Source organism: Sycon ciliatum, chromosome 3, assembly GCF_964019385.1.
Source record: "Sycon ciliatum chromosome 3, ocSycCili1.1, whole genome shotgun sequence".
Classification (NCBI taxonomy): domain Eukaryota; kingdom Metazoa; phylum Porifera; class Calcarea; order Leucosolenida; family Sycettidae; genus Sycon; species Sycon ciliatum.
Genome location: NC_088645.1, coordinates 23536761 through 23558996, shown reverse-complemented (window position 1 = coordinate 23558996; position 22236 = coordinate 23536761). Strand labels below are relative to the sequence as shown.

At 48.2% G+C, this 22236-nt stretch overlaps 3 protein-coding genes across 4 annotated transcripts in view; all 3 read right to left on the bottom strand.

Moving 5' to 3' along the window:
* Positions 1 to 22236, bottom strand: part of LOC135811810 (transmembrane channel-like protein 7) — an 80541-nt gene that overhangs the window by 36349 nt on the left and 21956 nt on the right. The window lies entirely within an intron of this gene.
* On the bottom strand, positions 3364 to 16854 carry LOC135811809 (angiomotin-like). The gene is made up of 5 exons (XM_065325053.1): positions 16750 to 16854; positions 12119 to 12147; positions 9071 to 9136; positions 7598 to 8131; positions 3364 to 4919 (listed from the first exon to the last, which is right to left on the bottom strand). Exons 1-5 carry the CDS (start codon positions 16844 to 16846, stop codon positions 4320 to 4322), a joined length of 1326 nt encoding a protein of 441 aa, XP_065181125.1. The 5' UTR covers positions 16847 to 16854; the 3' UTR covers positions 3364 to 4319.
* Positions 17074 to 18851, bottom strand: LOC135812940 (uncharacterized). Its single transcript, XM_065326158.1, has one exon. It carries the CDS (start codon positions 18709 to 18711, stop codon positions 17074 to 17076), a length of 1638 nt encoding a protein of 545 aa, XP_065182230.1. The 5' UTR covers positions 18712 to 18851.

The following is a 22236-nucleotide window of genomic DNA, read 5'->3' as shown; positions in this document are numbered from 1 at the left end:
CGTTTGGTACACGTACAGTGAAACCTGACTAAGACGACCGCTCAAGGGACCCTCAAAACCTGGTTTCTGTTACCAGGTGATCTCCTTACCCAGGGTCATTTGACTGGAAATTGCATTCATTGGTGCTGGTTTCAGCGGTCTTCTAAGGCAGGTGATCGCCTTATCAGAGTGGTCGCCTTGAAAGGTTTCACTGCATGTGGGTAAAAGAATGGAGCGGAATTCAAGGAAGTGCCTGCCATAACAAGGTGGTTCTGCTAACTAACTTCACTGTGTTTCGAGCAGAATCTGCCAATTTTTTTCGATCATTTATATCCCCAAGGGTTTCTCCATCCAGCCTCCAGTGCATATCCGCCTCCTCATCTACTATGGCAGTACAATGTACTAATGTAGCGCCTTGACTGACTACGAACTTTTGTGGTGAATGATAACTCTTACTGCAATGAGTGGCCGCCAACACTGCAACAGGACTGATTTGGCACATTATGCAGCACACCAGCCACGTACGATTTGTAAAGAAATTTGTCGTAATATTTTCATTTCTGCACCCCTCAGGCCCTGATCAGGCCCTGATCCGCCCCTTGACCTTCTTAGGAAATGTCATCAGCGCAGCATTCGCACAAGGTCCAGGCCAGGGGAGCGAACTCACAACTGCATGCCATCTGTCATTGTTGTGAACCCTCTGGTTCTCTAAAGTGTCAGGAACGAACGACCCCACACGGCACGAGGACAACTATTTATTCTCAACAGTATATTTCACTTCCATCGACTAATAACAATGAACAATGAATGAACAACTGAAACAACTGAATAACTAACACTAAAACCACCAGGTAGTTATAGCGTGAAAGTGACAGCGTATATGAGAAAAGCATACACATACAACATACAACTACAGCGCCCACAGCAAACTGCACATAGCGCATGTAGCGTATACTACGTCGTAAACATCAGCAGTACGGCGGAGTCGGGATACAGCTGCATTGAAACGAACACAATGTCACAAGCGAGAAGGCCTTTCACTCTCGAGAACTTGTCGTTTCACAACATTCTCCCCACCAAAGGGCTTCTCACCGCCGTACAACAACTCACAAGTCAAACGATTTGGGGCTTACTACGCGTCATCTGCTGCTGCGGTGGTGGCCATGGTAGAATATCACTAATGCCCACCACTTCAGACAACTCGACATCGCGAAGCTCGCCGCTGTGGGCTGTCGCACACGACACTGTCACCGATCCACTTCGACATGGGGCAGACGCTGGACCAGACAACACACAACCGATAATGTCATAAAGCTCGACGATGTGGGCTGTCACACACGACATGGTCACCGGTACACTGCTTCGACCCGGGGCGGGCGCGGAATCCGAGGACACACATCGGATCTCTGTGTTCCACACAGTCTCGCCGCTTACTTCTTCCGTACTAACCAGTAGTATCGCCCTTCTCATTTTCTCGGCTACTACGCCTTGCGTTTCTAAGTCTTGCGCCTCTAAGTCTTGCGCCTCCAACTCTTGCGCCTCCAACTCTTGCGCCTCCAACTCTTGCGCCTCCAACTCTTGCGCCTCCAACTCTTGCGCCTCCAACTCTTGCGCCTCCAACTCTTGCGCCTCCAACTCTTGCGCCTCCAACTCTTGCGCCTCCAACTCTTGCGCCTCCAACTCTTTCGGCCGAGACTTCAGCTGCTTCTGAGCGTCTCCGACCGATGTCGCCATGCACTGTACCGACCCAGTGGGCCTCGGATCTGATCCTCCCACTGGCTTCGAATACTCTTCTGACCGCTGCTTGTCTGTAAGCAAAGTCTTACACGCCTTGTCCGGCGTCCTTCTGGGCGAGGCAAGCAAATCTCGCTTTGCTTCCTCATAATATGTACTGACGGCGATGCGCTCGGCCATCTTCTTGAGCTTTTCGTTAAACTCTGCGCGGAGCGCACACTCTTGCCGTCTAGCACTGCGCTCTTCAAACTCCTCGCTCTGTCGGAGCCTCTTCTCCACGTATTCTCTCAACCTATCGCCTTCAAATCCATACCGAATTCCGTTGGCGATAAAGCTGGCTTCGATGATCCATAGTTCCTGTGCCATGCTCGCTTCGTATCCTGGCGTGGTCGCCAAATGTTGTGAACCCTCTGGTTCTCTAAAGTGTCAGGAACGAACGACCCCACACGGCACGAGGACAACTATTTATTCTCAACAGTATATTTCACTTCCATCGACTAATAACAATGAACAATGAATGAACAACTGAAACAACTGAATAACTAACACTAAAACCACCAGGTAGTTATAGCGTGAAAGTGACAGCGTATATGAGAAAAGCATACACATACAACATACAACTACAGCGCCCACAGCAAACCGCACATAGCGCATGTAGCGTATACTACGTCGTAAACATCAGCAGTACGGCGGAGTCGGGATACAGCTGCATTGAAACGAACACAATGTCACAAGCGAGAAGGCCTTTCACTCTCGAGAACTTGTCGTTTCACAACAGTCATGTTCAGTGAAACCTGTCTAAGACGACCGCTCAAGGGACCCTCAAAACCTGGTCTCTGTTACCAGGTGCCGTGGTCTCCTCCTCCAGGGTCATTTGACTGGAAATTGCATTCCTTGGTGCTGGTTTCAGTGGTCTTCTAGGGCAGGTGGTCGCCTTATCAGAGTGGTCGCCTTGACAGGTTTCACTGTACACTACTTCGTAACATGATGTTACATACAGTGCCAGACCTACAGTATCAGCTGAGTGGTCACACGACATTTCGTCGACAGTTCACCAATGCTGCTGTTCGGATAATCCCGTTCAACACCAGCGACCCAGGTGTCCCACATGTATATGTATGACGATCCGGTTTCGGGGGAGCATTATTCCCACATTTATGCTTCTGGGAATAGAAGCTACATATTCATGAAGATTTCAGACCACGCTTTGAGTGTGATTTCCACACGCTCTTTTCAACAATGCTTTCTATCAGTGTCATGCATACGGTTTAATATACCCGGTAGTGCGGTGGTCTACTTGGTTCGCGCTTCCCCGTCAATGCGTCTGCAAGGACTTCGCCTGTCAACCTTGAAAACAGTCATTGATGGCAGGAAAGCCGAGGGAGGAGGGAGGTGATTGGAGGAGCGATTTCAACCAGTCAACATGCTGCCCCAGCTTCACATTCAGTTGCATTGTATTTCAGAACATTAATGACCGCTGGGCCAGTGTACCCAGTGTACCCAGTGTACCCAGTGTGGGTCTACGGTCAACAAACAACAATAAAATTCACGGTTCGCGTTAGACTCGGCTGGAGCGCCCCCCCCCCCCGCCCTCCCTCCCCCCCCCCATCCGCAGGAACGCCACCACCCTCTAGGCCTCCAGGATCAAGGTGCAGATGGAGCTGCTATGCAGACAAATTCTCCTAGCAGCTGAAAAGAATTTCGAGTACAACGTCAATAACCATACAGCATTGATTATTTAGAAAAGCGATCCTGTCAGCTTTTATATTATTTTTAGAGGACTGAGATCAGTGTATGTAACTGAGGCAAGTGCACTTGGCAGCTTACCAAGGTACTGGTGGCCATGGGAGGAATTTGAAAAACAAAACAAAGGAAACGAAAAATTGATAACAACGTAATCAATCACATGTATGTGTGGGATTTCAAAATGTTCAGAGAGAAAAGCAGTACTTGCTAGGCACATTGGCACAATAAACTACGCCGTCCCAAACATTCCAATATTCCGCAGCTGGTGCGATGCCGGTGTTGCGGTGGCAGTTCCGTTACTGAGGCCGTGCATGTAGCGGGCTAGCCTCCGCCAACTAGTCAGCGTACCTTGGGCCATGCGCTCGCATTAGCTCCATGCCCGCGTTGATGGAGCACACACACGCACACGCACACACACACACACACACACACACACACACACACACACACACACACACACACACACACACACACACACACACACACACACACACACACACATATACACGAACACACACACACACACACACACACACACGCATACACAAACACACACACATATACCCACACACACACACACACACACACATGCACACACACACACACACACTCACAGACAAACATCGCTTGCTGCTGCAGATGCTGTTTGCGAATGTCTTTGAGTTACGAGCAGGGAGTCGTAAAGTACCGTATTTTACGACTCCCTGGTTACGAGATGTATGCGCTCAGCCGCTCACGTGGGTCACGGCGAAGTGTCTCATTCGCTCTCCCTGCCGGCGTGCCGCAGCCTACAACGCTTTGCGCTGGTGGCTGTCGCGTGCGCGCACTCCTGGCTGCCATTGTGCAAAAACTGCGCCCTCCTAGACCAGCGTCCATTTAGTCCTTCGCGTTTGCGAAGTATCTCCATCCATTGATCTTAGTAGTGCTGCCAATCTTTCCTTTGCTGTTGCAGTTACGGTTCCTGGTACTACTGCTGCTACTGGTGCTGCTGGTGGGGCTGCAGATGCTGCCGTTGCTCGTGCAGTTGCTGCTTTTCCTGCTGCCACTGCTGCTGATGCTGTAGCTTCTACTGCTGCTCGTGCTGTTGCTGCTTTGGCTGCTGCCACTGCTGCTGCTAATGTTGCTACTGATGCTGGTGCCGGTGCTGCTGCTGCTGCTGTTGCTACAGCTGGTGCTGGTGTTGCTGCTTGTGTTTCTGCAGCTGCTGCTGTTGTTGATGCTACAGTTGCTGCTGCAGTTGCTCGTGCTGCTGGTGCTGCTGCTGGTGCTGCTGCTGCTGTTGGTGCCGCTGCTGCTGTTGCTACTTCTGGTGCTGGTGTTGCTGCTTCTGTTTCAACAGCTGCTGCTGTTGTTGATGCTGCTGTTGCTGCTGCAGTTGCTGGTCCTGGTGCTGCTGCTGTTGCTGGTGATGCTACTGAAGCTCCTGTTGGTTTTGGTTGTGATCGACTGGCACTTTCAGCCTTTAGATAGCAGTATGATTTCCCGGGAAACCATAAGATTGCACATGTATAGAAAAAAGACGCACACAGACATCAACGCAAAAACATGCATCCGCATACACGCGCACACACACACACACACACACACACACACACACACACATACACACATACACACATGCACATACACACACACACACACGTACACACACACGCACAAACATATTTCCAAACATACTCATGCGCAGACATACCCAGAAAAAGAGGGAACGTGTACGCATAATCATGGCCAGGTCCTGAATACATTATACACGTGGACATAGTAGAAATACCCCCTGTGCTTCGTTGCACCAATGCTTTTGCAAGGTGGGCAGGGGCACGGCGGAGAGAAATTGAATTTTAACCTTGGTGTTGACCTGAGGATCAGACTATTGTCAGGTCTCATCATTGCACTGGGATAGTTGTGATAGCAGACGTACAGTAAAAAGATAATCCTTCAGTTTGCATGAGTATCCAAGTTGGGGGACACCCTAAAAGCTAAGGCCGTGCTCTTGCTTATACTCGAGAGCACCTCACGGCATTCCTTGCAGCATTGCTGCTTGTTCTCATCTATGTACATAGTCCTACACTATGGACATTTTAGAATAACTCCATTTTCAACCTGCAGCACGAGGTCATCTACCACACGCCGCACAGCTATCTTTGGAGATAGAGTGTGAAGATCTCACAGCACCTGCATGACTGTTTTAACAGCCTTTTCACCAAGTGCACATTCACCAAGGCAAACCAGGGTCATTAGCGCCGCGACCGTGGTGTTGAGAAGAATGGCGGCTGATCGCAATGTTCCAGCTGGAGCTTTCCCCGCCAACTTGACTTGACCCTTGCCGGGTCCAAGATTCAATGCATGGGCTGTACACGAATTCTGGATGGTGGTAGTGAGTGGGTGAAACACTGAGTCAAGTTGGCGGGAAAGCCGTAGCTTTAAAAACATTGAGAACAACTGAATTTATTGTACATTTAGGTAAATAGAAGACCATGGCTATCCTTTTTACATGCAGTTCTAAAACTGACCAATGACAGAAGAATGCTCATACATGTACATGTACCACATTTAACAAACTCTTTGAGGGGGAAAGCTTTATTCTCACACACAGCACAGCTCATGCAACCATACCACCTGGGCGACACTGGTGTTGCCAACGGTGAATTTGGCTCAACTTTCAGGGTGCGGTGCTCAACTCCAATCTTCTAACTTAAGGTCGATACAGTAGTTTGTATCACTATTAGTAGATAACATAGAATGGCTGCGCACTTTGTCTTTTTCATTGCAATTTTTTTAAACTTTCGTCTCCTCGTCGACTCTTTTAAAAAATAGTTGTAAAGGTTTCAACCACCTGAGCTAACGTTAATGCCCAGAAGAAAATCATCAAAGGAATGCACATCATCACGGCAATGAGTTATGTTATGCCATATTGTTGTACATGCGGCTGCGCGTGTAGCTATGTGTTGTACATGCGGCTGCGTTTGTGTCTCTGTGTCGTACATGATGCTGATCTCTGGTACCAAGAGTACATGAAAACCAGAGTGTGCAGCTCGGATGGGTTGCTGTCACGGCAGAATTCGTGATTACATCATTCTAGTGATGTAGTGCGAACAAGCAGGATTCAAGCAGGTCTCCTTCTGCACAACTGCAGCTCAGTTGCACGAACTACGCCAATTCCCGCCTCAGATCTGCGCCAAATGTGATGTAATCACGGAATTTCGCCGTGACAGACACCCATAGCAGAAAAGGCCCCAAGCTGCACACTCTGCTTTTCATCTACTCTTGCTGGTACACGCTGCTGCGCTGTCTTCAAATGCTTAGTACATGCGGCTGCACCATCTTCTGTCCCCTCCGTATGCACTCTTTCTCGTCTTGTCCCCGTTGTATACGCATTTCATCGTCTTGTCTCCGTTGTATTTGTCCAGTTGCCGTCTTGTGTCCGTCGTATTTGATCGTCTGCCGTCTTTGTCTGCCGTCTTTGTCTGCCGTCCCGTTCGGGACCAGTTGTATTATACATGTGCACAGATTTCGTCTCCATCGCCCCACTTTTGAACACAGATTTCGTCTCCATCGCCCCACTTTTGAACACAGATTTCGTCTCCATCGCCCCACTTTTGAACACAGATTTAGTCTCCATCGCCCCACTATTGAACACAGATTTCGTCTCCATCGCCCCACTTTTGAACACAGATTTCGTCTCCATCGCCCCACTTTTGAACACAGATTTCGTCTCCATCGCCCCACTTTTGCCACGTCCCCACAATATATTTCCTTGTCTTGTCTTGTGGGAAGTCAGTTCTCTCGTCGGCTCCTGAAGTGTGTTTTAGAAAAACTCTCTCTCTCTCTCTCTCTCCCTCTCTCTCTCTCTCTCTCTCTCTCTCTCTCTCGGCAACGAGAACAACTAGTTTCCTAGTCCTTTTGTTTGTGTGGCGTGGCGAAAGGGTAGAAGTAGTTCGTCCTTCAACCGAGACGACAAATTATTCGTGAATCGTATTTCGTGAAGTTAATATTGCTGCCAGGCATTGCTGCCATTGCATTACAAAGCCCTACTGCGACTCCTGATTCTCTCGTTGCACTGCTATAATATCACCTTGTATTATATTACTTGAGCCTACTGTTCGATCATTATAACATTATTAAAAGGATAAGAACGTACCAAAGATGTCGCCATTTCAGTGAGGACTCCTAGAATTTGGACCATCTCCGGATTCCAGATCTCCAGCTGCTGTCTCGACGTCTTGACCAGCGAATCTAGTCGATCCACAGGCTTGCTCCATTCATCGCAATCCTGATAACTAGGATCAAAATCTAGATCTAGGCGTTTGCGAAGGTCGTACAGTCGATACAGCTCCTCCAGTTCATGGCGAGCCTGGACGTTTGTCTCACCTGGAGTGGACCAGAGTTGAGATAGGTCAGAGCGCATCACTGCCGCATCTCTGCTCAGCACATGCAGGGGTCTCTCATCGTACTCAGCTAACCGTGCGTGGAGTTTGGCTACATGGCGTTCCTCAGCGGAAACTCTCTCTTCCGCGCGACCAATCTTAGCTCGGAAAGTCTGACAAGCTGTCTCGGTTCTCTTGCATCTTCCTGACAACATTTCAGTATCTTTACGAAGCTTGTGAACCTCGTCTTGCTGCTTGGCACATTCCTTTCGCACTGTCTGTAGCTCAGCAAAGGCAATCCTGATAGCCTGAATGTCACATTTGCACACACACACACACACACACACACACACACACACACACACACACACACACACACACACACACACACACACACACACGCGCGCGCGCACGAACACACACACACACGTGCATGCACGTGCATGCACACAGGCACGTACACACGCACAGACACACACACACACACATACACACACACACACGCACACACACACACACACTCACACACACACACACACACACACACGCACACACACAAAACACAAACAAACGCATGTACACACATGCAGATATAGACATACATGTAGATTAAGAATGGTGTTTCCATACAACCACACACCAGCAAAGATCTTGTAAAGAACCTACAACCTACAACAGTAAATGACCCAAAACTTGATTCGGACTTATGTCAAAGTTTCCACAAATGCATAACTTCTTTAGAATGATCTGTTTTGTCGAAGGTTGAGAATTGTCCAGATCAAGTCATGCTGTTGTTGTAAAGTCTGGTTATCTTCTGCTGTGTCAGACACACAGACAGACTAATATACAGACAAACACAAATACACACACCAGTAGTGACTTGGACCTTATGTCACACTCAATAATCATATACGTATGCACAAGGAAATGAATTTTTCTCTTTGGCCTCAAGTTCTTTGTTGCACAGTCGGCCATTGCAGCTTACAACCCAAATTAGTCAGGTTGCTACACAGACACATGAGCAGACGGACGGACGAACAGGGGGGCGGACAGACGGACGGAACTCGATCCTCCCTCCGCTAATCCGGAAATGTCCACCGGATGGTGAATTTCAAGATATGAACCCACTGACTTACGTTCCCACCACCCAGTTGGCAGGGGCAGGGTGAAGGCAGTCAGTATCAGGACGCCATCCACACGCCATCCTAACGTTATATCCACACACAAGCAAGCATGTTGACTCTTACTTCTAGCTTGTCTTTGTCGATTGTGACATCATGACTTGCTGCGGTCGGCCTATTTTGGCGAGTTTTCTGTTGCAAGTTGAAACAACAAAGACTAGAGTAATGGTAAAGAGGTAACCAGAAATAAATGAATAATTTTAGAGGAACAGATTTCTGATGTAAGGTGTTCTCCTATTGATCTTCAGAATAGGATATAATAACACGATTTAAAAGATTGAAATGATCACGGATTTTGGCCTGTCGATTCCTCTTTAGCTTAAAGATCGATTAATCGATTTTAATCCTGAGCAAATTGAAATAGTGTTAAAATTTATTTGCTTGTTTCCACAAGCTATGTCTGTATCGTACCAAAAACCTGCATTAGTGGAAGGGTAGCTCATAAACATGGTAGTTTTGAAGTCAATTGAACCTCAGAACATGAACCATACTCCTGGCAACTGCATATCCACAGCGGAAACTCATTCAAACCAGTACTCAGTTTTGGACTCAAACCCATTATTTAGTAATCTATAACGTAATGATTAGTTGAGTTTTTTTAAGGAATTATTGATCGGTTACTGAGTAATTGCTATAATCGTTTCAGCCCTAAAAAAATGATTATATCTTAAGATAAAATTAACGCAATGAATGAGCGAGCTGCACATTTACATGTACGTTACCTGAACATTTCGAGGCCGTCTCATCTGAAGGATTACTGGCAAATTAAACTCGATCCAATAACTCAATATAAATAGGCACAGTGCAGAGTAGCACACTCAACTTTATTCCCGTAGCTATGCAAAAGATGGCGGATATCAAACCATGGTGCAGTGTCAAGAGCGAATGCCCCATGGGCCTCTCGAATGATAATAATTTGTGAGCATGTGTTTGTCACTTCGTCTCTTCATTGCCAAGCTACGGCATTATCATGGCAACTGAAGAATGGCTGTGACGTGACAATAGTGAGATGCTGTGCTGTGTGGTGTGGTGAGTGAGTGGATGGAGTGAATGCCCCAGGGGCCTCTCGCGTTGCTACTTGCCGTGCTATGCTGTGCCATCTATCGAAGTCACACCTGGCTATCACTACATGACTGTACTCTCACTAACACCCTTTATATTACTAGTATCCTCAGTGTAGTCTATCAGTATCGCCTTTGCTTAGCCTTAATCTTCGCGCCTTAATTTTTGTGCCTAAGATGTGCCATTATGTTCCCCCCTTTTTTGCGCCTAAGATGCGCCAGTATGTTCCCCCCTTTTTTGCTACAAAAGGGTGAAGTTCACTATCTGTTAGCCATTCTACATTATCAACCTTCACTGACGAGATCCTGATGATCGAAACAGCTGCTGTCTGAAGGAGGAGAGTACCAACTGAAGTGTCGTTTTGCTGATGGTGTGCTGTGGCAACGTGTTGAGGTCGGCCGGAGAGCGCAGCGGTGTGGTGTGGTGGTTGATAAGAATTTCAGTATAATTTTGTATTATGACCAAATTTTCTTCTGCTATTTCCACTAAGAAACGAGCCCTGAAGGCATTTCAAACAAAAACCTTTCTCGGACAAAGATCTAGCTAGTTGCTAGTTCCATTCAAAGTGATGAAGCTTGAAAGCCATAGATAACTGGGCTAAATTGGTCAAATGCACATGCATAGCGCCAATGGTTTGCTGATCGTGCAAGACAAAGAAGGTGGCTGCGCCAAACGACTTGTTATTGTTGCAGCTCGCGCTTCCTGCCGAACTGACTGACACTTGGCTGGCTCACGCCATGTGAACACACCCACAACACTGAAACGGTGTGAGTGAATACGGAAGTCATTGCGCTGTACCTAGATGTACATGTTGAATACACTGGCACATCGATCGATCAATTCTTTGTCAGAACTATTTTAGTATTTCAAGATCGCCAATTTATTTGAATGTTGAATACACTGGCACATCGATCCATCGATTTCTTTGTCAGAACTATTTTAGTATTTCAAGATCGCCAATTTATTTGAATTTAGGAGTCAAGGCCGTCCTATCAGTTTGCACAGGCGTCTGCTTTTCTCAAAATGTCGTCGAAGTCACATGGAAAGCTTTGCCAAGTCATGGCGTTGGGAATGAGTCTGCGTCGATGTCGTTTTCGTCACATGGTGAGAGTAAAATTGCATCGCAGCTCAAAGAGACTATTTGGTTACAAAGCGGCCGCTCGTCAACATTTACCACACTTTCGATATGTCTTCTCTGACTTCATATCCCATCGATATGAGGAATAGGGCTGTGTTTACATGAGAATTTTCAACCCGGGTCGTGTTCAGACCGGGTTGAAAGTCTGTACGATAGACAAAATTGGTGAGCGTTTACATGAAGGCAGTTGATCCGGGTCGAATACTGATATGCCGCCAAAAGTCCACTTCTAGAGTCCTGCATGATCACGTGAATACTTTTGAGCGAAATTTGCCTGTGCGCTGCTATTCAAACCTGGCGCGAGATACGCATAGAAGTACGTTAGTACGATTTCTTCGACCCGGGTTGATTTCAACCCTCCCCTTGGGTTGAAATCAACCCGGGGCGAAATTTAAACCCGGGTCAAGCGCAATGCGTCATGTAAACGCGCCATTAATTTTGTGTACATGGCGGGTTGAAATCTGACCCGGGCCGAACTCAACCTGGGTTGAAACACCTCACGTAAACACAGCCTAACTCGTTCGTTGTAAACCAAACGTACATGTACCAACATGAGTGAGTTCTCTTCATGCTTTCGCGCGGAATATTTCTTCGAGTTCACAGTGAGATTTTTCAGGCAGCGTTCGAGCGCTCATACGGTAAGACGCCAAACTCCCCGGGCGATTGCCAGTATTGCTAATCTTTTTGAAACTGACTGGAGTACAGAACTCCGTACATCTGTACAATGTGCATAAGGACCACTTTTCGTACACCACCGGCACCCCGTCATCGCCACCACCCACCACACAGTCGCCGTCGTAGTAGTTGCCACCACCACCACCACAACTAAATCAAGTGTTCATGGACAACAACAATAACCACTGGCATCTATGATGAGGAGAATCAGAGCACCAGCTACATACGACAGAGCTTACCCACCACGCAGGGATTGGCCTTGAAACACCTAAGCACAGGGATGATATGAGCATGCAGACACACAATGGAAATCAGAGACCAGCACTGATATCAATTACTGCTATTTTGTTGTTCGATCTACCTCGCCGGACTTTATTCAAGTACACAAGATAAATGCAAGCTAAAAGGTGATATTTTGCTTCAAACAAAAAAACCAGCTGGTCAAGTGACAATGGGTTGAGTTTTCACCGAAACTTGTTGGGCAGTAGAATGCCGTAATTGCGAATGATTATGCTCCTGGCAATCTGAACATTTGCTTTTTTTAAATGTGATTCGCTTTACTCAATGCATGTTTCTCTGTATGTCAGCTATTGAATAGTTTGAATATTCGGATAACAGGGACTGAATGTGCTACCGGTGCATCTCAGCCAGCCCGGTGTCATGACAACGCTGACATTTGCAGGGCCGTTGGAGTCGGTACGACTGGTACGACCATGGCCGTATCACACTTCTGGCGACCGGTGGTCACCGTTAAATGCTCAGAAAAACAATAAAAACTTTCGAAAGTGGAGATTTTTTCAATGTTCAAGATATGCATCAGGGGTGTTTTCTATTACATGGAATCCAAAATTTTTCTAGCACGGGGTTTCCCCAGCAAGGGGCTCTGGCCCCTTGACCCCCGCCGGGGGACACTCCCCGCCCCCAGCCATACAACTCGCCAACAGCCTCCAACGGCCATGCATTTGAATGTACTCAGATACAGTTTTGGTATGGATCCGGACCCGGCGTTTGGGCGGTTTAGGTTTACAGCATTGCGATACATCCACCAGCAATGACTGGACCATCTTCCCGGTCTTTGGTCAGAGACCCTCTCCTGGCAAAGAAACCAAGCACGGCCGTGTGTAACACGAGCGACCTACGCACCACATCCTTCATAGTAAAACCTTCCATCGCCGCACGCACGCCCTTGTTGCAGCGCAAACTGATGCGTTACTATATATTCGATGCTGAAGAAGAAAAGAAGAAGACTTGGGAACGGAAACATACGTGTAAAAAAACCAACAGGAAGAAGAAGCACACTCAACAGGTGAACCAGATTCCTAAAAAGTGTGTGTGTGTGTGTGTGTGTGTGTGTGTGTGTGTGTGTGTGTGTGTGTGTGTGTCTCATATGGTGCAGTGGTATGTGCAGTCGATTTCCAATCGAGAGGTTGCGGGTTCAATTCCCGACGATTATGGCCGCACACGTCTTTCTTCTCTTTCTCATTCTCCTACTTCAAAGTAGCTCTTCTTTCATTCTCCTGGGTGGTTACCAACAGCCAGAGTATGCCGGAGTATGTGGTGTGGTGTGTGTGTGTCGAAAAAGAAAAGAAAATATGAAAAAATGAAAAAATGAAAAATAGGGATTCACTGGCCAGAAAAAGTCACTTCAATCAGCTGTGTGGTGGATACCAGGCTAAAAATAGTGGCGGTCAATTCATCAGCCTTGCAAGCTGTTGAATGGTGCAATCCCAGCACAAGTTGCTATGTCTAACATAGCTGTTCGCTATCATCGCTTCCGGGATGGGCAGGTCTGAGGTATGAGGTGTGTGTGTGTGTGTGTCCGTGCTCCCGTCCAGATTTTGTTTGGAAGGTTGAGTGGTCGTCGCCCTCCTTGTGGTCCCCGGCGGCGCTGGAAAGACGTTGTCCAGAGAGACATGAAGGCAGCTGGCGTGGATTCCTGGTTTCAGAATGCCCAAGACCGGCAGAACTGGAGGATGTTCCTTGCTGAGCCACCACTGCACACAGATGATTCGCCACCTTTGCCCTGCTTGCTGTGTGCCAGAGACTTCCGCCGCCGTGACGACATGGCCCGACACAAGTGCATTGCCCAGCGGAAGTTGCCTGTGTCACAACAGAAGGGTGCCAGGCAATGTATGAAGTGCATGCGGTGGTTGAGGAGCGCTGGAGGACTGGCTGTGCATCGCTGTCCTGTGTCCACGGATGTCCCCACTGTATCTATTCGCCATGAATCTGACTCTTTTCGATGTGATGTTTGTCGCCGCTCTTTCCGCTCTCGTTCTGGTTTGAGCCGTCATCACTGTGACCATGCGAAACGGATGTCACGTGCAGCCAGGAACAACTGCCGTCATGAATGCGAGCATTGCGAAAGACGGTTCTCAAGGCCACAGGACTTGCAACGCCATGCCAAATATTGTTGACTTTGCGATTTCTCTCTCTTCTCTTCTCTCTTCTTGTCGTTGTCTCCCGCTTCTGGGAGCGGCGTGGCCCGATAGGGTAGCTGTACATAGTAGTAGTAGTAGTAGTAGTGTGTGTGTGTGTGTGTGTGTGCGTGTGCGTGCGTGCATGCAAAGTAACACAAATATGACGTAATGAGTAGATGCACAACACGCCCCTTCGAGATGTTGCGAAACATGTGACTGCAACACGTACCATAAATAAAACAAAAATGAAGAATGAAAACAACAAAGCCAAGGCAGCAGAAATTGACAGTAGTGATCAAAAATGTTAATCATAGGACTTTCCATGATGTGAACCGATGTTTAAACGTTGGGGTGGCTTGCGCTAACGGATGCTGAGGCGGAACGGTGGCGGCAGGGCAGAGGCGGCAGCAGCAGCCGACAGGACAACCAACAATGCAGGTACAAGTCGGCGATACGGACGCAGGAATCTGCGGTTCTGCCAGTAAATTCGACCACTCGCCAGCTTCACTAGATAATCCCGATGACTACCGACAGCAACAACGATCCCACACATAGACCACTGTTTGGTGCGTGGGTGCTGAATGTCCACGTGGGTGCCGATGTGGAGCTGCTGCAATGAGTGACGAGTTGGCTATGTGTCTACGACTGCATCATCAGATGGCATGGCATTCTCATCAATTGTTGTCGCCTTGGATAGCCAGGAGTAATCAATCTCCTTCCAATGTGCCATAACAAACGAGTGAAGAGCGCGGCCATACAGGAGCTCAGCCGGGCTCTGACCAGAGGAGCCAGGCGGGGTTTCGCCATTCCAGTAGCCCTCGGCGGAAGTCACCTGCACCGAGATTGCCATTTACTGTTGTCTTGGTGATTAGACGCTTCATGGCCTTGACAGCAGCTTCGGCGTGCCCACTACTCTGCGTCTAGTGGGGAGAGAACATGACATGGCTTACTTGCCAGCACTTACAGAACTCAGCAAACTGATGCGAAGAGAACTGGGGACTACCATCGGTGCATAGAACGGCAGGAACACCGGCAAGAAAGCACCATTCTCGTGTGTTCGGGATGTTAGCTGTGAGTCATACAAGTGACAATTCAAGTCGGCAGGAAAAAGCGCGAGCTGCCATGTACAGAGCAAGACATGATTCCCTAATTAACGCTGAAGTCGCACCAATCTCTTCTTCACAATGTTGTCCCCAGTGCAGGCTTGATAATTAGATTGTTTGGAGGCAACGACGTTGCGAATGGCCAACAGCCCTTGGTGTTTGTCCAGCACCTCCATGAGCGATACTGCCTCATGCTGCCATCTGGTGTTCATGAGATGCTTGTCGCGCTGAAACGAAGCGTCTCTGTAAGTTTGTATCCCTGGTGATGGTTTGGTCTGGAGAGCACTATAAGTTGTGCTCTTCAGATACAATCTTCTTCAGCCTACTCAAGCTCAAGTGATGAGGGGTGAATTCCCCGAAACACTGTGTATTGAGCAGGGAGTGGTGCTTTCTTGCAGGTTTGTCAAGTGGAAGGTTCGATGGACTTCTCATGTGCTCTGGCTGGCAGTCGTGAGTCAGTCAAGTGAGTCGGTAGAAAAGCGCGAGCTTCCATGTAGGGAGCAACACACGATTCCCCAGAGCGGTGCGATTACTGTATAAGTTTGTTTGTCACAGGTAAACTTGAGAGCTCAAAAAAATCTTTCCCGTATCCCGCGTTTGATTGGGGTCCGCTTGTTGTGGTGAATTTTCAATGACACTCATACCTTGGTTATCCGGACACCGATGTTACGGGCACTTCAGTCTACCGGGCACACTTTGGACGAGTGTCAGTTGAAATATTACTACTCTTTTGTCACATGCCATATCCATGGCATTTCCCCATCATAATGTATGTGATTCGGCGTTACAGACATTTCGAAGTTACGATCAGTGCGCAGTCCCAGACAGCCCTGATAAAGGACGTATGAGTGTACTGAACTCTGGCCCATGAAAATGTGTCTGGTCATACAGTCAACTTTGCGTATAACGACACTCGGCGGGGCATCAGAAAAGTGTCCTTATTCGCAAAGTGCCGTTATACCCGAAGTCTCATTATATGTATTACAGTTAGATGGGACTTTGCTCTGGGCATGGAAATTCTGTCGTTATTCGCGAATTTTCATTATCCGCAGTCGTTATTAGCGAAGTTGACTGTACAGGATTCCCCTTGGTATAGAGTCCGACAAACACAGGGGTTTACTGATTAACTTTGCTTTCGGCAGAATTCATTTTGACTTCTCATGTCCTCGCTTTCATGCCCTTTTAGAAGCCTTGCTTTGAATTTTTTCCTCCGGATTTTGTAGGCTTGAATCACCATACATCAAGTAGAAGGATTTCACTGTACGTCACGTAATGGCCTCGGCTATTATAGAATTTCCATCAAAAATACATGATAAAATACAACGAAGAAATACGGCATCTCCTTACCTAGAGATGAAGAAGTGCACGAATCGCGAAGACTACCATGAGCCAAAGGTAGCGGCAGTCTCTCCCGAAGCACGTGTAGCTCGTTGACTCGCGCCATCGCCGTCTCCATGATAAAATGAAGAAATACGGCATCTCCTTACCTCGAGACGAAGCGGAATCAGCGCAAAAACATGTAGGACCATCATGAAACAGTCTTCTCATGTCCTCGCTTTCATGCCCTATTAAAAGCTTCGCTCTGAAATTTTCCCTCTGGATTTTGGAGGCTTGAATCACCATACATCAAGTAGAAGGATGTCACTGTACGTCACGTAATGGCCTCGGCTATTATAGAATTTCCATCAAAAATACATGATAAAATACAACGAAGAAATACGGCATCTCCTTACCTAGAGATGAAGAAGTGCACGAATCGCGAAGACTACCATGAGCCAAAGGTAGCGGCAGTCTCTCCCGAAGCACGTGTAGCTCGTTGACTCGCGCCATCGCCGTCTCCATGACCTTCAGCAACTTCTCCACATCCGAGCAGAGTAGCCGTGTGGGTGCAACATCCTGCGTGTCCTCCGTGTTGAGTGCAGTAAGGCGTTCCCGCAGTTTGCTGCGCCGCTCTGCAATCTCTTGCACAACAGTGACCAGTGGCGTCCTCTCATGTTTCCACAAGAGAACATTCAGGTTTGCACTCTGCTCCTCAAGTTTGGCGATTTCTTCTTCGAGCACTCTGATACGCTCTTCGAGTTCCCTTTTGTCACTTTCGTAACCATGGAGACGATTCTCCAGGACACACTTCTCCTCACGTAGCTTGCTGGTGCTTTCCTTGAGCTGTTCATGCTCCTGGTGCACCCTTGCTACTTCTTGGAGCAGGTGATCTGCTGAACCGGTGTGAAGTGCTTCTAGGCATAGTCGAGTGTCAGTGAGGATGGGACGTTTTCCTGGGTCCGGTTCCAGCAATGTCATCACTAGCGTGTTGAACTCAGTCACGTACTCACTGGGTAATGGTTTGATGTCGACATGTTTCATGTTGTACATCACCGCACCACCATTTCTGTACGCGCCCGGATAGTCAGGTAGCGGATGAGCTTTCATCACAAACTCGTAAATCAGGACGCCCACAGTCCAGCCGGTCTGCCTGTCAATGGCATACTCAGTCCATGAACAGCCGCCGCCAACCGACCATCCCCGGCAGTAGGACTGACTGTGAACCTCAGGTGCAGCATGCTGGGTGTTGTCCAAACCGTAGGTAGAGAATTGCCGCTCGTCTTCGAGGTACAGGTACTCTTCACGACCAAACCCTGCCAGGACAATGTCGCCATTGCTGTTCAGTAGCAAGTGCTCCAATTTCAGGTCACAGTGCACTATGCCATTGTCCTTCAAGAAACACACAGCATCCAGCAGTTGCATGGACCATTTCTTGGCCTGTGCATAGGGCACTGGTCTGTCAACACGACTTTTCACATAATCCGCTACTGTTTGCTCGTGGAGATCAAACAATACAAACTGACCACGGCGACCACCGCGAGCAGACGCTGACTTATCTACGGCACCCTTCGCATGATCAGGTAGCTGCTCCCACAGCTCATCCTCAATGCTATCCTCAAACCACGTCAAAATACCAACGATATTCTTGTGTCTCAGGACTCGACTACGTTTCACCCACTCATGCTCTCGAAGACGGGTAGGCCTGCTAATGTCGTCGATTGCAGGGATGGGCGACCGACCGCCAGTCGACCTGAATGCCGAACTCCAACTTCGTTTATAGTGGTAGAACAACTTGAGCGCGTATAATTTATTAGGCGGCAGTCCGTCCAGCGTGCACCGCACAGCGAATACGCTACCCTGAGAGCCATGGGCTAACACTCGGACAAACTGGAAATCCGAGGAGAGCGCGTGGTGCAGGATGGACCGCTGCTCTTCAACATCAACATCAGCTACTTCGGGATTTGAATGAAACGAAGCCATTGCCGGCATTGGAGGCGCCAACACTCACTTCATAATTCACAGTAGCTAGGCTGTGACTGACACACGTACAGACTAGTGACCAGATTCTACGAGCAGAGCCTTGTACTCGTCAAGATGGCGGCAAATCCGAGAGTACAACAATTTCGACTCTGGCTATGTGCGCGGCGGATGCGAATCTCGCACGTGCATGCAAAATCTAGCCTTCTGCAGACATTTTCCGAGAGAGAATGTGGCTCTTTTCATCCCAACATTTTACTCGTCACGCTCTCCCTCCCAGCTTATTGATACGAGTATCTGCTACCGAGTAGAAGTCTCCATCTTCACAGTAGGCCAGGCAAAATCGCAACGTTGAAATACTTGGCTCACTTGGTGTTTTTGGTCCTTTGAGATGATGTGGCTGTTGTGTACAACTCGAAGTGACAAACTTGAGACCCCCGCGCCACAAAAAACTAAGGCGCGCCACAAAGTTTCGTTTGGCTATTCAATGAAAGGATGTATGGAAGCAGGGATAAAAACTATCGTGGCTGCCGGCAAAACTCCTAGTAGTCCATCGGCCAAGTCTCAAAATCGAAAGTGGTGATGCACTGAGCTTCCAACTAAACGCGACCATACCCAGCACGTAGAGAATATATCAGAGAACACTATTCCGTTTGTTGGACGTGCCGAATTCAGTCCAGGGCGTCGATACGAAGCGTTCTTCGTCGCCGAGTTTTTTACTGTGCACTCCATTTGAGAGTGCGCAGAGTTCTGATCGAGAGTTTTTTTGAGCAGATTTTCAAATTTTTGAGGCTGTCAGCTGACAGCTGTCAACCCTAAATGGCACTTAGTATGTGACAGGCAATAGGTTTTGGTGCCTCCGTATGCCTTCTATCTTCCTTCGTTTCACTACGCTGCTTCGCCCACCACCTCAGGGGATGACAGCGTACCTGCACTAGTCAGCTCTCGCTAACCCTGTCTCTCTTTCTCCGTCTTAGCGCTCGTCATTCGTGTCCTTCTGCTGGGGCGAGCTTGATACTGTTGTGTCGTAGTTTTTAGGCAATAGTGGCTGTTGTTCGCGTGACGATCAGGATTTATGGAGAAAGACGACGACTCGCCAAGTTCCCATGCAGCCACAGACGGCGTAGCTTACCGCCAACCCTTCGAGCAACGGAACCGGCCTGAGTTGGAAACCGTGTCTGTGTAATTGTGCCACGATACGGATGAAACACACAGGCTCACATGTGACGAGATGAAGATAATCTCAACAGGCTGACGGAAATCCAACAGGCTCACGGGAACGCTGCAGTTATGGTCGGAGACGCGGAGTTATTTAGTCACTGGTAAATGTTGCATCGAGTGCTGTGTGCTCTAACACAATTGAAAAAATCATGAAAAAGCGAAAATAATGCAATGGTGGGGCTGAGTGGTGTTCTGTGGAGGAGACGTCGCTGTCTCAGTATTCAACGCCGGACCCTGTATTTCAAGTCTGTGGTCATGCTCGATCATAAGTTCCTGTATGGCTCCAGTGCCTTCTCAGCATTGTTGGCGGGTAAGCACCTGGATCGTGTCCAAGTACTGCGGCTCTGGTGGCTTGAGGGATGTACGGGTGCTCGCCGTGCACCCCTGCCGGCAATCTGCTAGTGAAGCTTGGTACCTACTGTGTCCGGGAGATTTTCATCCAGAAGCTGATCTTCCTAGGCTGGAGCTGCTGCTACTCCTGTGCTAGCCCTCAACCACTGGCGCTCCTACTCGGCTCCAGTGTGGGCCATTAACCACCTTGCCCGATTTCGCACTGTTGCTATTCCACACCGTCAGCATTTAACTCTGAGGTCAGACCTTGATCCCTCCCACCATATGCTATCTGTCTGTCTGCCTCTCTCTCACACACAGATGTGCACGCATACACACAAACACACATGCACACACACACACACACGCACACACACACATTGACACAAACATACACATAGCCAACTTCTCTGTGTTTGGTGATCATCATCTGTTTTCTGATGTGCAAGCTCACCTCTGATGCCGATTACTTCCTTGCTTAGACCCGGTCTGCTATTAGACCAGTCTGCTCTCCCTTCACTTGCTTGTAAATCCTACTTGGAGCGGTAAGGTTGTGTCACTGCTCCTACTGATGTCGTTGTTGTGAAAGCAATATCATCGCCATTGGTGGTAATTTTCCACCGTGCATGAATCATTTTAAAACAATCATCATCTATGTGTCACGGCCTAACCATCCCCGTAACTCCCCTCATCGTGACTAGTGCTGTACCGTTGAAACCTACTTTGCTTCAGTGTATATTCGCTCCAAAGCTCTTGTTTTGTTGCATAGTGATCAGACGCAGTGTGCTATAGCCTATCGGGTAATATGGATAAGATTAGTACAGTCGGCATCGCCTATCGAGTGACCAGGTACATGTATAAGGATACTAGTACCGTAAAGTACCGCCAGAGCGCCCCGTCTCTCCCATCCGCCCCTCCCTGACTTCTTGTCAGGGACGTGATTGATTGTATCCTCGTATGACTCTGTCACAGTCTGTGATGCCGTACTGTACTGCAGACGCGTGCTCAACCCCGTTGGAAATGTACGCAACAGTGCCCACCCTCTTGACCAGGGATCGCACAAACCCTGCGTTTTGTCGGGTCTGTACGACTCCTGGCTCTTGACCTTTGGTCGGTGTACGAGATGCACGAACAGTTTTCGTAGGGTGAGTACTTTTTCATGTAGCACTGAATGCGGCAAGTAGGACCCGCCCATCCGCCCCTCCCCACCTGAAGCGTCGAGAAGGTAAGGGCGCTCTGGCGGGATTTTACGGTACATGTATACCGGCTTAACGATATCGGAACACAAATAGCACTATGTGTGCAATATTCCTTTCTAAGCTCACGCTGTGCGGTGCAGATAGGTCATGTGTCGTTGCCAACTTGCCGCATGTGCATGTGCAGCAGGAAGGCACCACATGTCGACTACTACTTATACTGTACAGCATTGTGTGCTTACATGCATCTACGGCCTTGTGGATGCAATTGAGTCTCGCATACATGTACATGAAATATTGCGTGTAGTGCGGCATCAGTTAACATACAGTGGCTAAATATTTTTCTCGCAATAATGACCGTATTCACCACAAGTGTGTTTATGTCCAGAGCCAACTCAAGTCCTGTATTATTTATGACCATGACAACAAGACTTCCGGGCTGAAATTCTTCTATGACAGGCATGAACACTTGCCTTACAATTGTTCGTGATTGTACGAAGTACATAATTATTCGCTGTTGCATCAATTTTGCACCATTTACATTGTAGTGCCACTAGTGGTATCACCTGCATGCGTATTGAGTCAAACAAGGTTACCTCTGTATAATTATGCTTATCGTGGCTATCAAGAGCTTCGATGCAAATTCCCAGCTGACGAATGGTGTCCAGCTTGTGTTCAGCTCAGCTGGCACTCACAACTCATAATAATTGCGTTCTAGACGCCAGATGAGATGTTTCAGCTACAATGTAGACACAACGTCCGTGTTCAAGAAAGCCGTCACTTCATCTTC

What these genes read in the sequence shown, in the direction of transcription:
- LOC135811809 (XM_065325053.1), bottom strand. Translation starts at nt 16,846, where the DNA reads ATGGCGCGAGTCAACGAGCTACACGTGCTTCGGGAGAGACTGCCGCTA. An exon ending in GGCCAATCCCTGCGTGGTGG is followed by an intron (nt 9,137 to 12,118) that starts GTAAGCTCTGTC and finishes AACTTGCAACAG; the next exon opens with AAAACTCGCCAAAATAGGCC. An exon ending in TCGACAAAGACAAGCTAGAA is followed by an intron (nt 8,132 to 9,070) that starts GTAAGAGTCAAC and finishes TGTGACATTCAG; the next exon opens with GCTATCAGGATTGCCTTTGC.
- LOC135812940 (XM_065326158.1), bottom strand. Translation starts at nt 18,711, where the DNA reads ATGCCGGCAATGGCTTCGTTTCATTCAAATCCCGAAGTAGCTGATGTT.